Raw genomic sequence first — 14,188 nt, forward strand, 5'->3', positions numbered from 1 at the left:
AATAAAGCTCTTGAACATCTAAATCCTCTGGATAAGCACTAATTATCCTACACCATAGCACAGAGGATATTCTAGAAGAACATTTGCAATGGCAGGGCATCAAGCAAAATTGAAGTACGTATGCCTTTGCTTTATGGCCTCTTCTCAAAGCTGCCTCCTTTCTCTCTTATCACTTTTGCAGATTCAATTGCACTGCACCTTCTGCTCTGCCTTATCAGTAAAGGGCTGTCATCACACATCGCTGTCAAAGCAAAAGAGCAAACTGTTGTCAGCAGTTATGCATACAGCAAGCCCGCTTCAGATACAATGACATTGCCGGTCTCAGTCCTTGATACCCAGTCCTTAGAGAAAAACTGCAGGAATCCGTTACATGCTTGATAGATAAATAGGAATGTATATTGACAGTGAATTAATAAAGCACTATTCAAAATTCCTGGAGCTGCTTTAGCACCTCTATTCTGTGCAAGGGAGTGATGGGTAAGCCTTTTATTTTAATGAGAATTGATTATTTTTATTCAACAAATCACACTTGGTGATTAGTTGCAGTGATTAGACTATCTTAACGCGGAATTTTCCTTTAACTGGTTGCTCAAAATAACATACAGCTGCAAGAAACTTTAGGTTTGTACTAGTGAAACTGCTTAATTCCTCCAGAGTTTTTTTTCCGTGATCTAAGCATCTTTTCTTTTCTTTTTTTCTTTTTTTCTTTCTTTCTTTTTTTTGATACAAATAATTGGGCTGATTTTTTTCTTTATACTGCTTATAGGAAATGTGCTGTTTTTCCTACTTTAACACATTCCAGTACATACCCTGTATGTTACATTCCTGACTATGTACCAAAATATTAGCTGTTCGATTAATTTTTTTCTTTCATTATTTAGGAGTAGTATCAGCAACTTACTAAAATACCAGCAATTGAAAACTAACTCCTGAAAAACTTCTATTCCTGTCTTTGATTGACACATTCACTTTGAACTAAATATGTTTGCATTGTATCTAAATCAATTTATTCATCATACAGCAGTGTATTCTTCCACCCACTCTCCCACCTAAATACTATTTCCTATTCATCCAGTCCAGCAAAACTAAGATTTTTTTTGTTTGTTTTTGGCAGCTGCAGATACTGATACTGGCTAAGGATTTGTTCTGTTCTCACAGAGGTCACCGAGAATTTTGCTACAGATTGCCATAAGAGCAAAAAGATCAAATCTTAGTCACAACCCTACAATCCATATATAGACCAATCTTCTCTTTTCAGGGAAAAGAATTCCTTGAACATGGTCTGCAGGCATTAATTCCTATGAAGGTTTTTTTTTTATTTGTAATAGAAATCTGCAGGGTTATTACTTTTCAAAAGACATAATTCACATACAGCATGTATGTGTGCAGTACCTGGTAGATGTATATAAAATAGTCTTTCCAATAGATATTATTTGTATTTGCATTTTTTAAACATATTGAAAACCTTATAATCACATTTCAGGAAATGATATTTGGTCCTCTATGTTAACAAGGCTATTTTGTATATTTTGTTGTTACTAATCAAAATAAAAATAAACGCATAGCATTATTTTACAAAAAGAAAGATTAAAGTGCATAAGTACATAGACTGGTGCAGATCCTGTTACAAGCGCCTTGTAGAAGACATGCTCTTTCCAAGATCAGGGATAGCTGGTTTAAACAACAACAATTCTAGTGCAAATTACTGCTTCTGCTTGCAACATTTGTTCTTCCGGTAAGTAAATGGTCTAGTTCCATGAGTCCTTCGTGTACAATGTTCTTGTTACATCCCACATAGTTTGCCGCTCTTCGAGCCTGCAGAATTAGGCCCAAATTCAATCAAGGAACCTTCATATGCAAAGCTGTTGCTGATTGCCAACTAATAAATATAGTCAAAACAAAATATATTCATTTTACATGCATCTGTTTTTAGAGTTATCTTAAAGATGGACTTTGAGAAGACTTTTCAACAATGAAACCAAAAGGTAGGGAATCCCTTTTGCAGGGGAAGGTGTCATCAGCATAGTGCAGTGAGCTACTAAGCAGATTCCTTGGATGCGTTGCTCACCATTCTAATGTGCAATAACGATTATCTAGGTTTGTTCCTAATACGTTTTTCTTTGTATAGCTGTGTGTATACATATAGCAGATATGTATAGAGATATAGCTTGCATGGGATGAAGATTCTTCAGAAATGACTGCTTCCTCTAGTTCAGGGCTTTGTCAGATTAGCTGCAATCCGTTTCAACCGTTTGATTTTGAATCTATTTACAATATATTGTGCTTTTTGAGTTTTTCCTTTTTGAGTCATGTCCAGGAGAATTCCCCTACTGATTTACAGCCGTGATCTTTTGGAAAACATGGTCATTTTGAGATAAGCCATAGAGTTCTCTAGTTCCTAATACAACGTGATCACTTTGTGGATATTTTTTATTACGGCTCTAGGTTAAAAGCTCTTAACAGAATGTCTAGATCACCCACATTGGCAGCTTGAAATAGTTCTGGTTGGTCCATCATAGACAGAGCAATTCGGAGTGCTGCCCAAATATTGCCTGATAGAGCAGGATGGGGAACCTGCTGTTGGTTCCTGCTCTTTCTTTGCAAACTGAGAGCAGTGAGAAAATTGCTGACAGCCTCTCTGCAGGGAAGAAGAAAAAAGAAACATGCAAGATAATATCCTTTAAGACTAGTGTAAAACTTTCTAAAATACCATGCAAAAATCAAATACATTATTTTACAAGGCAGTTCATTGCAGTCTCTTCAATTGTTTCCTTAGCAGATCTGAGAGAAGTATCATTGCTTTGTAAAATATCATTCAAATTTTTTACAATATTTGAGGTGAAGACAAAAAATCAGAATATAGCCTCATAGATAGCTCTAGCTAGAAGATGTGTTTTCATGTGTTAGATGTTTATACAACCACTGCCTTTTTTGTTTATATGTTTTTGTAACTTACCTGTATGCTCCTAGGTTGATGCAGCTTATCCCTAAATTGTATCTGGACCTGATGAAGCCAGGTTGTATTTCTAAAGCACGCGTATAGGCCTCAACAGCTTCTTCGCTTCGATCCCCATTTGCCAAAGTTGCTCCAAGTCGGTTCCATAATGTGTAATCCTGGTGAGAAAATGAGAGTTTTCTACTGTAGGTGTCAAACAGGGACATAACAGCTTTTCTTTTTTTCCCCCCCAAAGTAAGGAAGAGTGCAGAGAATAGTAGTATGTTCTCCTAATTGACATGGAACGTGAAGGTCTGACTCATGATTATAGACAGTGTCATAAAACTAGCACAGTCAATCAGCACACAGCTAAAACTTGGACATGCATAAATCTGTTATAATGGGACTGTCTTATAATTAACATTTCTATTTCAGATACTAAAATTTTAATGGCTGAAGTGACATCTCATTAATATTGGCCTGTTCAAGAGAGGAGAAAGAAAACGACCTGTAAAGCTAAACTCTTAAAAACATAAAAGCATAAAATTACCTCTGGCCGAACAGTTAAAGCAGCACTAAACGCATCTATTGCTCTGTTAAATTCTCCATTCAGGTGGAAAAGAACTCCAAGCCCTGTCTGCAAGTCAGGGTCTATCATATCACCATTCTGGTGAGCTGCCTCCAGGTACAAATCCTTTACTTCTTCAAGTAATGAGCTAGACAAGGATGAAAAATAACATCAAGCTGCATCTTACTGTTCTTTGCAAATGTTGCAATATTGATTGCATAGCCAGAAATTAAAATCCTTGCACTGGATGTATCAGCAATGATACACTCTTAAAATTTGAAATTAAGCTTCTTCACCATCAGTGTGGCACAGATTTACTTTCAGCTGCTGTTGTAAACTCATGTGTGGAATACTAGAGTTTACCTATATGGTAAAGTCAAAGTGCAACTATGAATCCAGGCGAGATAACATAAAGGCTTATTAAAGCAATTGCATTAATTCTTCAGATGTAAAAGGATTGGGGAGTAACTAAAGGAGTAGTCATTCACAAAAGACACAGATAAAATGACTAGCCAAGACCCTTGAGGAAAGATGACAAAATTTAAAGCTTCTATTCCCATTAAGGTTTCATATAATCTTCCCGCTGACACCAGTTTTTGATGAGGCCAAAGCACAATAACATACTTAGCAATTAAGCAAAAATAGCATATTTTATTGTTGATTCTAAACTATCTTGTCAACCCAAAACATGTTAGTGATGAGAGTAAAATATAAGGCCTGTCTTCAGAATGACATGCTTTGAGATAATCCTGGCATTTTGGGTCTATGAATGGTGTTTATGCCTTTAATGACTTTACTATGCATCTCACAATTCTGAGATGCTTATTTATCGGTCTTACGAAAACATGATGAAAGGCTGCCAACTCAAGAATTTTTTTTGTTCTTTAAAATGTCTGCCAGCTCCTATTACAGTATGCTAGGCTGAAGTCAGAAAAATGACTACACTGCTTCTTTGTTTAGAACCAAATCTGCTTTCGAACATGCAGGTGTTACTTCCCAATACTGCTTGTGACACTGAAGCCGGGACCCACTGCAAAATAGCTATTTTTCCTGGATTCTAGTGGCTAAGTTGGGATACAGGAAATATGATGAGCCATAGGTAGAACAAACACATACACAGCAGGATACAAGCATAGTACGGATTTGGAAGTGGAAGAAGAGTGAGGATGTGGGAATGCAGAGGCAGTGGACAGGCTAAATGGGATCAGAGGAAAATGGTGGAGTTGAGGGGAAGCATCTCTTTTTTAGCTGTAATTCTTTTTAACTTCCAGGGATGGCATAACATCAAGCCAACAGTCTCTAAAACAAATGTCCTCCGTTGGCTTACCACTCCTGCTGCCACAAACTGAGTCTTTGAGTTTCCGCCAAAGGGAACAGGCTTGACTTCTTTGCGGTAAGGGCACAGCTCATAAAATTGCTTCTAGTGACATCATTAAAGTTTCCACCGTCAGGATTTAGGCTGCATTTACCTTTCATCTGATGTCTTAGACATTCTCCTGGTAAGTGCTGGGGATCCTTTTTTGCTTTTCACTATATACTTATATTTTGGATTTTGCTTTATCCAGTTTCTTAGAGCTTGATAGGCCTCTTGCTGATGGCCAGTGTTAGTATAACTTACAGCGAGTGCCATCAGAGCTTTTAAGTTGTTTGGCTGTAGTTCCAAGCACCTAGGCAGAAAACAAAAATATTTTAAGGGTTCTCTATTTAGCCAAACATAATTCTTGAATTCTTCCAAAATAGTGTAAAAAATCACTCATAGAGATAAGACCTACCCAGTCATGCTTTCAAAGAAGGGACTTTGTCTTATTTTTATGTGGTAAGTGCATTCCACACTCGCATGTACTTGCATGCACATGCTTGTGTGTAAATACACACATACATAAACATATGCACACAGGTTTTATTCTCATCTGTTTGGTTATGAGTAACTATGGGTAGATTTATAGTATCTGCCCAGTACACAAAGAGCAGCATAAACTCAGGTTTAAAGACTTTCAGCTATTCAAAAAAGTATCTTGAAGCTAAAATCTCTCCCATTCCTATTGATCTTCTGAGTCATGCTGAATTCTCAACCAGTCAACTCCAGTAGTCTTTCTCCAGCTATGTACCATTAATTGAGAACAGAGTCTAGTCTGTTTTGTGAATATTACTGTTGCTTATTTTAAAACGGGGATGAGCAAGCCCTAAATCAGACAATCCCTTGGATTTCTATCAGGTAAACTAATAAGTTACGTATAAATGAGTTACAGTAATTGAAGTATTCTTAGGCAAAATGATTTGATGGTTAAATTGCTAACGCAATTAAATTTGGAGAGGGTACTTTGTTCAAGTGGAAACATGAACACCCACTGCAGTAAGGTAATAGTAATAATGATATTTTGGAATTAATGTTTTGCATACAAGCCTACCATGATCTTTACATCTCTGTCAACCTAAAAATGTTCTCAGTTTAGTATTCAGCAGCTGAAAGGAGTTCATTTCAATTAGGAAACCTCTTCATTAAAGGACAGACTATGGAAAATATGCCAAGTGGCTAGAATATTGAAAAGGCACTTTATCTGCATTATGCCTGATTCTTGTTTGTCAGTCTATGTAACTTTTCTTTCGTGCATCTAATTAAAATTTTATATTAAATATTGCAATTATTCCATAAAATGGAAACATTAATCACTAGTCATGCCTCCGAAGTCACTGTGAAGATTTCTATACCTGTGTCAATGATTTCCTTTTTAACTTCAATCATTTACTTAACTAAGCAGATGTGAGGTTAAATATACTTAGGCTTCCATTACCTAATTACTGATCAGACCCCTTATTTAGGAATTAGCTTCATCTACCTTTGGAGGGCGACAATGGCTGCCTGCTCATTTTCATTCTCTGCCTGTGTTATGCCCAGGAACTGCCAGGCCTGCAAAAATAATCGTCACTATATTATTTTCTTATATGTACCCAAGTGCAAGCACAGTTACAGACTAATATCACTGTTAAACAGTGGGGTCAATAAAGTAGCAGATCAGTCCAGCACTGGCTAAATATAGATTTTTCTACTGCAAACATACCAACAGTATAAATCAATGCAATTTTGCAGCCTCACAACATATATAAGCAACGGATGCAAAGGCATCCTGTCAGTGTAAGAAGACATACTGGTTTCTCAAATGTGTTATTGTACACTTAAAATGGATTCAGCTATTGCTAGACTTTTGCAGAAAATGGTGAGTAATTATTTCATTATACAGGCCTAAGGGAATCTAGACGGACTAAGAATTATCTCTGGTGTTCAAAATGCTGCTGCTTATTTTAGTGTAGCAATAGATTAAAGGGATCTGGAAACACATACTGTAAATATTTGCTGGTTTCACAGAGCACAGACTTCAAATATATACTTATTGAGAACATCAGTATTGGAAGCCAATGCAACTAAAAAATTTGTCAGTGTTCTTGTCAAATCAAAGATTTTCATCCTTTCAATAAGTGTTTAATAGATAGTTTGAAAACATCAGGAAAAGAATGAAAAGTTTGAAATATTGTCCATTTTGAAAGCTTTTAAATGAAAAACTTGGAAATTCTGCAATTTCAAAACCAAAGTCTTATCATATTAAGAGTTCTGCTTAATTTATTTCAAGGCATAAGCTATTCCAAAACCACCACTGCTGTTCAGTCTCATACTGCCACAGGTTTAGGCCATGAAACTATTCTTTCTCTGCATGCTAAAGAGATTCCCCTTTTCCTTTGTGAATAAAAGGCACAAGAATACCTCTGCATCATTGGGTTCTTGTAGAATGGCAGCCTCCAGGTATAAGATTGTAACTGGCAGGTCACCTTCTTTCATTTTTTTCAGACCTTCCTCAAAAGCACCAGGCCAGTCTTTGAAAGGATTTTCAGTGTGAAAATAGTAGCCCTGGAGAAGAGAGTTAATAGGCGCATGATGAAGTCCTGTAGCAAGGAATAACAGCTCTGTAAAATTAAATGACTCATTATTTTCCACCCAGATATAAAGATCCTTTGTTGTATGAAGAAAGTATGAACTACCTTATGAAATTTAAATTTAGAAAATTTTAAAAATAATTCATGTCATGCAGTGTCACTAGACATTTATATTATTGGTCTCTTTATTTTAGCTCTGAAGTTACTCTGATACTCATGTATCAGGCTCTCCTGCTCCCATCAAAGCTAAGGGCAACAACTCATACAGACTGCATGTGCCCAGTACATTGAATAGGATGGTGAAAAGCATGCTTCAGTGGGGCTATGGGACTTGCAACCTGATGCCTGTTCAGTCAATATCCTGAAACCTTCAATTAGCTTCCAAAATACAGAACAGTTTTGCAAGCCCCTGAATTTATTTTAGGATTCTTTTAAATTTTACCCACTTCTGAGGTACTGATCCATTTGGGATTGGATAAAAAGGCCCAGTCAGGTATATCTGAAAAGGATGTGCTTTCAGACAATGTGTTTTTGGGGAACAGAAATCAATGCAAATGTTAGTCTAATAACAACTGGCTTACAGGGCAAAATGCTTATTAGGACAGCAAAACTTCCTTTCTGCCACTGCAAAGTGAAGGGTGTACATTAATATCAGCTTCATAATATAAATCAAATTAAAACATGCAATAGAGGGAATGAAGGCGAGAGATGGAATCGCTATCATTTTTATCTTTGAAAGTTCTTGAACATTCCAAACCAGATTTTTTAGTGTTTGGTCTTCTTTCTTAAGTGTCTGTCTTCAAAAGTGCCCAGTGTCCAGCAGTTTGCTTTGTAATCCCTATGGCCAAATTCAGTCAGAGTGCAAGTCTAAATGCATTTTGTGGTAAAGCCTTTTAAATCTACCCTTCTCATAGGCACTTTTTTAAAGAGTCTGAACTGTTGGGTAAAAATTAGCTTCCATGTTTGGGGAGACTTTCCTGAGTTCTCTTGAATAGCTGAGTGGCTTATCTAAATATGGCAAAGATATACTGTATTTAAAAACTCTGTTACCTTCTCAATGGTTGAGATGGTGACTTGCCCTGGTGTTTCCTGGTTCTCTGAAATCCAATTCCTGCGAGCCATTTCTTCCCATTCTGCTTGCATCTTATCCCAAAATTCTGTGTCTGACTAGAAGAAAAAGAGAAAAGAGGAAGAAAATCAACAAAGAAACTTTAAAAATCTAGTAAGCTTTAACTTTTTTTTTTTTAACCTGTGGTCTGATTCTAGCAAAGCAGTATTCATTTGATGAATAATCATACTGCCTGAAATACTACAGCACAAATTTGGAATTCTGTATAGCTAAATTTTATCTCTTACATCGTTATGTGTTTCTTTAACATAAAGCCCTTTATCTCAGAGAGCGCACATGTTCTATGTGAAGCAGGATTTGCAGCAGCTTACACTGTATCTCAGTGACTCTAAGAGTAAACTGTTACATAAAATTTGAAGGAAATGAATGCAGCTAGTTGCCTCCCCCCCTCCCCCCCCCCAAAAAAAAAAAAAAAAAAAAGGAAAGAAAGAAAAAAGAAAAAAAGAAATCAACTAAGCATACATGCTAAGGAATAACAACAGATAAAACAGTTTTAAAAAGAGCAAGTATTCCACTTTGGCAGACTCAGCATCATTTTCAACTATGTAAAAGAGAAATAACAAAGCATTAATGCAAGTAAGGCCTTTGGATAGAATGGAGAAATCCTAACATTGCATCATATACTGCATAATATCAGTATAGTATCATATACTGAGCTCAAGGACAAAAGGGAAAAAATACATATAGGAGAGAGACAGAAATAATGAAATAACAGTGAAGTTTAGGGTATGTATCAACTGGAATGAGGAAACCACGGTGTTTGCTAGAAAATGATGCCAGGAAACAGAAACAGGCCAACAAAAAACAAGACAGGGGAATTCAAGTTAAGGTGCTGTTTTTTCACCTCCATGTATTAGGCATAAGCACAGAAACATTCTGCAGAAGCATATATGCTCAGCACTACAAGCCTTTGCAAAGGTCCTGCAAGGGGAGGGCCAGGGCTTCAGTGAACTGATGCCACGGAAAACACAGGTTCTCAGCTTACTTATATCAAAGACACTTAACAGCCCAAGTAATTCCACTGAGGTTTAGACAGGACTATTTGAGAGAGAGAGATACTAATCAAAATGACTTAAAGGTATTAGGAACTGGTCTAGATAGTTTTGTCCGAATCTTCACAACAAAACTGATTACTCTGTGCTATTACTCCACAGCCCAGCATAATCTCAAGAATAGAGTTGATCTGTGTTTGCACGCCTTGCCACAACCCTCCTTAGGCGCTCAGGGAAAGGGCAGCACAGACTGTTAACGGATCCCGAGTGAGTCAGCAAGGAGACTTCGGTAAAGGGTTTGAAGGACCTTCACTCACGAACATTAGGTGTGATTGTTATGGATCACATGGCTGTTTAAAAATAGCAACGCGCATCCCCTCTCCAGGAATCCAACAAGCATTTCTCCTGTGCTCTTACTGTCTCGTCTGCCTGCTGATACCCAGCACTTCCTTCGAGGACACTCAGACTTGTCTGTACTATGCAATTACTGGATGTTTGAAGGTACCCGCTATGTTCCTCTGTGAATCAGAAAACTGCTGCGAATCGTTCACTCCTGGAGAGGAGATTATACGCTTCTTTTCATAATAATGTGAGTAGAAGTAAACAGAAGATAACTCAGTTGCACAACAGGTTCTGAGGTTTCAAAATTTGTTTTCATTCCAAATTTGAAGGAAATAAAAGCTTTTAAATAGTTCTGAGGTTGTAGTGAAATATCCATTTAGGCATTGAAAAGGCCAGGATTATGATTCAGATTGCTCCCTTTTACTCTTATCAGCCATGACCAGAAGTATTAGAATCCCTCGAACTATCCTGTCCAACAAATGTCCCCATGAATTATTCTGCATTCAGTGCAAGTCAGCACTATGCTGAAAAAAAGTTTATTTGATTGTGTTTTCACTAGAAGTAACTCTGAGATTCAGGATGAGGTAAAGGAGCGGAAATTTCCCTTTCCCCCAGATTAATATTAATATAACCAGTGAGAATTAATTAAAAATGTCTTTTTAAATAGAGGCACTCATGGAACTAATGGATAAGTAAATCCATTCTTTGATGTTTATATTAGAATTTTTGCTTTCATATTTTTCTGCAAAAATCACTTATATGACCCACTCTCTAGAAAATGTTAAATCACTTGCCTTCTATTTTTGCACATAATAAGCAAGGACACAATAAGGGTTTTTAGGTTTTAAGATGAATGGGTCAAATTCTGTTGTTTAATTACATGTTTATAACTCACACAGAAGCTCACTGTGTGCATACTGTACTTAAATGTTTAACTAATTATTACCATTTCAAGCAGCCATGCCTAATGTTTGTCTACAGTGAGTAAAAAGTGGAGGAAAAATGTAATGAGGAGATGACCAGCTTTGCTGTAAGGCCTACAGTGCTAGGATCCAACTGTTACTTTGTAACTACGACTAGAAAGCTGCTTGTTTGGGCCAAATGGGGTTGAGTCCCGTATGTGACTGCCAGAGAAGGAAGCAAGCCTGGCAGAGACGTTGTGGGTAGTTCATGTGGTTTTGCTTTGGCTTTTCATTTTCTGATGCAGTTGTCATGGAATTGCGTGGAGGCCTAAGTTTCCCACACCTGAACTTGAACCGTTAATGGCCTTGACAGCAAAGACCAAGACCAGGTGAGTTCAGCAGTCTCACTCCTCTTACCATTTTGTGGGAGATCAAGCCCCTGACTCTTAGGTATTAATAAAAAGTGTGCTACAGTTTATTCATCTCCTTATTAATCAGAAGCTAGTGAAAATGATGTCTCTCTTACCTACCTTACTAAGGTATGGATTAATAGAATATTTTTAACTTAGACAAATGTACAGAGCAGAATATTTAATATTACATAATACCAGCTAAAGTGTTGCGATAGCTCTGTGACATAACCCTGTGTTAAGTAACTCTTGTCTTCTCCTTCTTCTTCCTGTTGTTGTATTTAAAGAGAACATTTTGGATATTTTTTTAGTTGAAACATAAGCTTATCTGCATCCATACAACCTGCAGTCAAAATGGAGGCATTTGGAAAACAGGAATGCAGAAGCATATGTGTGTGACATAGAAGATCCTATGTACTAGATCACCAGATCACACGTACAGGATCTAGAAAATCCTGTGTATGTCCAGTCACCTGACAGGATAGGACCTGCTGTGAAAGTCTGTAGCTGGGGATTGTACCTTTTCTCAGTGCAGGGACTGGGACAGACACTTCCAATGCACAGGAGAGGGCTGCAGGTTCTCTTCCAGTTTAGGACTCCTGCATCACGTACAGCCTCCTAAATACAGGTGGCATACGGGGTGCTAGCACCCAAGATGGTAAGTTCCACACTTTTTACCATGCCAGGGTACGGGTTTCTGAAACTGGTAAGACGAAGCTGTGCTGAACAAATGGATCACGCTCAATTATGGCACCTGATAAAATGCTGTAATATTTCCATGACAATTAACAATGTTATAGCAGAACATTTTAACATTCACGAAGAAGAAGACTATAAATGTCATATAGTCTTTGTTAAAGAGCTAAGTCTTTTTCAAGTGATGCTGGTGGCAGTTTTACCATTGATTTCAGTAGCAAGTCAGTTAAACTAATGTTGAGTGCTTCTGAAAATCTGGCCCTTGATCAAGACTCCTAGATCTAATTCTTTTTGCTATGTGACCGGTGTCAATTACTTCATTTCAATGCTTCTGTTGTCTTTACGGTGGTGAATTACTTTGGACATACCAAAAGGTTTCAGAGCAGTTGAACACATTTAACACATTCTCAGATCATCTGCAGCATTTAAATGGAATGACAACTAGGAGAAATGTTTCTTACTGTCTGACTCCTTACATGCATAATATTCTGCATTTTGTCAAACAGGCTATTTTTACTCTTGTTAGCATTGAAAAATATGCTGAAACAGTTAAATAAAAGGGAGGCAAAATATCTCCAGGCTATTTATTTCCTAGGATGCAATGAAGAGGGGGCACTTTCTGAATATTGATGGGTAATTTCTAAACTTACCTCTTCTTTTCATCATTTTTAGATTAGAATTTGGGCAGTCCTGTATTTCCAGAAATTAATTTGCAACGTTCCTTCTTGATGAATGCATAACAAACAAAGCTTCCGTGGTTGTTTTATTTTTTTCCATGAATTATTGCATCAACTTACTCTTTCGTGTGAAAGACACAAAAAGAATTGTATTTTTGTGCTAACTACCTGAAGTTTCCTCAGCTGGTACTTTCTCAAAACAAAATTTGAAGTATTCATCTTTAGTAAAGCTTAGATAAAACAAATTTGTATCAAGACAAAGATCCCCATTGTGATTTTATAGAGAATGCCAAGTAAGATGCATCTAAGTGACTCAAGCTATTACGTTCCAACTTAAAATGTGATTTAGGCACTCTTGAGAAGATCCAGCAGGGAGGTAGAAAGAATGAGACTGGAATAGCATCCTTATGTAAAGGTTTCTAACAAGTATTCTTGTAAACCACAAAGCTGATAGTTTTGGAATATGTTTCCCTAGGCTAAAATATTTTAATCCTATCTTCCTGCTACTACTGTCACATAATTTAGCTGTAGTATGTTCTGATGCTTCTTAACAATATATTATACTTCAGAGCACTCATGTGACATTGTGTCGTATATAAAATGATGCAGAGATGGACAGCTTGAAATTTCTTTTCTATAAACCTGCAAAAGTGTGTGGCATATATGACCTAATCTCCACAGCAGGGAAATGTGACGTAAGAAAATACTAAGATTTCTTTTTGCATAGGTCTGAGATATTTTTCATTTGCAATTTTTTGCACTGTCTTCATTTTTATTTATTATAACTCATTAGCAGTTGGATAGTGGAGGGTAAAGCAATCATTTTAACAGAATATAAATATGGATTTTTGTGGATCTGACTCCCTGCCGTGGCAATTTTTAAAAATTCAAAAGTAACAATTGCAGAGGTAAAAACACAGCTAATTATTACAAAAATTATTTAAAAAACATATTTGTTATAGTACTTGGAAATCATGAAGATTTTAGGCTATTTTTGCTTTCCTCACATACAGTTCAAATGGACAACATGACAATCAAATTCTGTTTCTAGCATGACAGAAAAAATAGCCAAGTCTACAAGGACCCAATCATTGCAAATGAATCTGGACCCTCTCTAGTAATAAAGCTAATTTACTTACCTCTTTATTCTTTAATGATTCCCTAAAGGCATAAATATCTTTAAACCTTCTTAAGAAAAAAACTACCTCACAGATCTTCATTAATCTCAGGGTTTGACATCTTAAAACCATTCCCAAAGCTCTAAAGTGAATACTGGGTGGAGGATCATTTGGCATCTTAATTTACTGAATTGTTAATTAATTCCTTTCAAAATAGGCCACAAAGAACCTGAGATTTGCATCCTTTTCCTGATCAGGTTTCTGGCTAATCTTACCACTTGGAGCTTTCTCAATTGAAGACTATACCAGAAACATCCAAAGCCTAAAAGATGAATTTTTGAACTGTATCTATTCTCTTCTTAAGAAAGCATTAATCTTTCTGAGATGGGCTGCAATTTATTTCAATCACTCTACCCTTCTTACCACTACATTTTGGCCAGGATGAAAATTCAATTCTTTTCATATGCAAATGAAAATAACTGCTGTATGAGG

General features: G+C 36.7%; 1 protein-coding gene across 3 annotated transcripts in view; it reads right to left on the reverse strand.

Moving 5' to 3' along the window:
- Positions 1-2,433: 2,433 nt before the first annotated feature.
- PEX5L (peroxisomal biogenesis factor 5 like) overlaps positions 2,434-14,188 on the reverse strand; it is a 50,125-nt gene continuing 38,370 nt past the window's right edge. For all 3 annotated transcript variants that reach the window (XM_062582324.1, XM_062582323.1, XM_062582325.1), the window contains 7 exons: positions 8,481-8,597; positions 7,261-7,404; positions 6,341-6,411; positions 4,973-5,170; positions 3,486-3,651; positions 2,957-3,114; positions 2,434-2,638 (listed from right to left, as the gene is read on the reverse strand). In XM_062582324.1, coding sequence (XP_062438308.1) covers positions 2,434-2,638; positions 2,957-3,114; positions 3,486-3,651; positions 4,973-5,170; positions 6,341-6,411; positions 7,261-7,404; positions 8,481-8,597 — 1,059 coding nt within the window. The remainder of the gene's footprint in view (positions 2,639-2,956; positions 3,115-3,485; positions 3,652-4,972; positions 5,171-6,340; positions 6,412-7,260; positions 7,405-8,480; positions 8,598-14,188) is intronic.

Source organism: Rhea pennata, chromosome 9 (assembly GCF_028389875.1).
Source record: "Rhea pennata isolate bPtePen1 chromosome 9, bPtePen1.pri, whole genome shotgun sequence".
Lineage (NCBI taxonomy): Eukaryota > Metazoa > Chordata > Aves > Rheiformes > Rheidae > Rhea > Rhea pennata.